General features: G+C 58.1%; 1 protein-coding gene across 1 annotated transcript in view; it reads left to right on the forward strand.

Annotated features, from left to right (window-relative positions):
- LOC107307252 (ceramide synthase-like) overlaps nt 1–3251 on the forward strand; it is an 8231-nt gene that overhangs the window by 3787 nt on the left and 1193 nt on the right. The window contains exon 2 of the mRNA XM_032441739.1: nt 29–263. Coding sequence (XP_032297630.1) covers nt 29–263 — 235 coding nt within the window. The remainder of the gene's footprint in view (nt 1–28; nt 264–3251) is intronic.

The raw sequence follows: 3251 nt of genomic DNA on the forward strand, positions 1-3251 counted from the left end.
CCCCATATCCCCCCATATCCCATTGCAGACACTGGCTGGCGGCTGTTTACCCCCCGTTCGCCGTCCCGTACTTCGTGTACGATTTATTCGCCATGTTCCTGATCCACCGGAACCGGCGGCTCCTCAAAGGCCACAAGAACCGACCGGAACCGACCAGGAACGGAACCGGAACCGGAACCGGAACCGGCAGCTTCCTGCGCAAAGAGGGGTTAATGGTGCTGCACCATGTCACCATGGTCACTGTGTGCTTCCCTATAGCCACGGTGAGGATCTATGGGGTGATATGGGGTGTTATATGGGGTGTCTATGGGGCTCTATGGGGTGTCTATGGGTCTCTATGGGGTGTCTATGGGGCTCTATGGGTCAGTATGGGGCTCTATGGGGTTAATGGTGCTGCACCATGTAACTATGGTCACTGTGTGCTTCCCTATAGCCACGGTGAGGACATATAGGGTCCTATGGGGCACTATGGGGCTCTATGGGGTGATATGGGGGCTCTATGGGGTGTCTATGGGGCTCTATGGGGTGTCTATGGGGCTCTATGGGGTGTCTATGGGGCACTATGGGGCTCTATGGGGTCCCTATGGGGCTCTGTGGGGTGTCTATGGGGCTCTATGGGGTGTCTATGGGGCTCTATGGGGTGATATGGGTCTCTATGGGGTGATATGGGGTGTTATATGGGGTGATATGGGGCTCTATGGGGCTCGTGGTGCTGCACCACATCACTATGGTGACTGTGTGCTTCCCTATAGCCACGGTGAGGACATATAGGGTCCTATGGGGCACTATGGGGTGATGTGGGGTGTCTATGGGTGTCTATGGGGTGCTATGGGGTGTCTATGGGGCTCTATGGGGGCTCTATGGGGCACTATGGGGGCAGTATGGGGTGTCTATGGGGCTCTATGGGGTGTCTATGGGGCTCTATGGGGTGTCTATGGGGTCTCTATGGGTCTCTATGGGGTGTCTATGGGGTGATATGGGGTGTCTATGGGGCTCTATGGGGTTAATGGTGCTGCACCATGTCACTATGGTCACTGTGTGCTTCCCTATAGCCACAGTGAGGATGTATAGGGATCTATGGGGCTCTATGGGGTCCCTATGGGGCTCTATGGGGTGCTATGGGGTGTCTATGGGGCTCTATGGGTCAGTATGGGGCTCTATGGGGTTAATGGTGCTGCACCACGTCACCATGGTCACTGTGTGCTTCCCTATAGCCACGGTAAGGATGTATAGGGATCTATGGGGCTCTATGGGGTGTCTATGGGGCACTATGGGGTCCCTATGGGGCTCTATGGGGTCCCTATGGGGCTCTATGGGGTCCCTATGGGGCTCTATGGGGCACTATGGGGCTCTATGGGGCTCTATGGGGTGCTATGGGGCCAGTATGGGGCTCTATGGGGTGTCTATGGGGCTCTATGGGGTGTCTGTGGGGCTCTATGGGGTGTCTGTGGGGCTCTATGGGGTGATATGGGTCTCTATGGGGTGATATGGGGGCTCTATGGGTCTCTATGGGGTGCTATGGGGTCTCTGTGGGGCTCTATGGGGTGTCTATGGGGCTCTATGGGGTGGGGGATCTCCATGGGGTGGCCGGGATCTATGGGGTTGGGGGGAGTTTATGGGTCTATGGGGTGGCGGGAAGTGGTATGCTATGGGGTGGGGTGACATCTATGGGGTTGGAGGGGGGATCTTATGGGTGGGGTATGCTATGGGGTGAGGATGGGGGTGTCTGTGGGGTGGGGTTGGGGGTATCTATGGGGTTGGGGGGGTATCTATCGAGGTGGGGGCAGCTATGGGGTGGAGATATCTTATACTGGTGGGGTTGGGGGTATCTATGGGGTGGGGGTATCTATGGGGGTTGGGGGGATCTATGGGGTGGGGGGATCTAGCTGGGGTGCGGGCGGGGCGATCTCTACTAGGGGCAGTGCGATCGCGGCGGGGATCTACTGGGATACTATGGTGTGGGAGGGGATTATACGAGGGTGTGGGGGGACAGTTTATGGGCAGTGGGCGGATCTACGGGGTGGGGTGGAGCGTTATCGGCTTGGGTCTAATGGGGTTGGGAAGGGAGTTATGGGGTCGTAAAACTGGGGGGTGGGGAGTTATGGGGTTAATGGGGTGGGGGGATCTACTGGTGTGATGGGGGTGGGGGGGTTTTTTTGGCATAGGAGAGTCTATGGGAAGGTTGGAGTGGGCGAAGGGGGTAATTCTATGGGGGTCTAATGCGGGTTTGGGGGGGGTATCTATGGGGGTGGGGGGGGATCTATACGGGTCTATGGGGGTGGGGGGGGGGAGATTATGGGGTCGTATGGGGTTGGGGGAGGTTATGGGGTGGGAGGGGGATAGCTATATGGGGGTGCGGGGCAGTTAATGGGGTCTATGGGTTGGGGGACGGTTACTGGGGTCTATTATGGGGTGGGTGCGGGTCATCTATGGGGGTGGAGGAGTATATGGGGTGTATGGGTGGGGGGTTATGGGGTCTATGGGGGTGGGGGGGGGGATCTATCCGGGGGTGGGCGGTGGGGATATTCTAATCAGGGTGGGGGTGATCTATTGGGGTGGGGGGAGTTAATGGGGTGGGGAGTTATGGGGTGGTGGGGGGGGGTGGACCGTTATGGTGGTGGACCGGGGCGGTTATGGGGTCTATGGGGGTGGGGGCGGAGTGTGCTATGGGTTGAGTGGGGTGCGGGGGGGGTATTCTTATAGGGGTTCGGGAGCAGGTATCTATGGGGAGTGGGAGGGGCGAGTTTATGTGGGTGTCTATGGGGGCGTGCAGCTGTGCGCGGGGGGATATCTATGGGGGTGGGGAGGGGGTTATTCTATGGGGTTAACCGGGCGGTTGCTATGGGTGAAGCGGGATTTCTGAATCTCACGCCGGGTAAATGGGGTTTTCTCCATGGCGGTAACATCCCCGGGTTTTATGTTGGTCGATGGGGTTTCCTATGGGGCAGGGGTCGCTATGGGATTTCTATGCGGGGGCAGCGTCACCAATGAAATCGAGCACCCCGCTTCCCCCAGCGCACACAGTTGATGGGGTGGCTCGAGATCTGGGGCGCCTCGGACGCCACATGAAGCAACAGGTCACCCCAGGAAAGAAATCGCCCCTTATTTTCCCAGCGCGGGGTAAACCAGCTTGCAAACACACCCCCATAGAGACACCATAGGGGACCATAGGGACACATAGGACACATTAGGGCGACAACATAGGGAACGGCTCATAGGGGAATCCTAGGGACCCATAGGGACCCATTAGG

The sequence above is a fragment of the Coturnix japonica genome, unplaced genomic scaffold (genome assembly GCF_001577835.2).
Source record: "Coturnix japonica isolate 7356 unplaced genomic scaffold, Coturnix japonica 2.1 chrUnrandom522, whole genome shotgun sequence".
Classification (NCBI taxonomy): domain Eukaryota; kingdom Metazoa; phylum Chordata; class Aves; order Galliformes; family Phasianidae; genus Coturnix; species Coturnix japonica.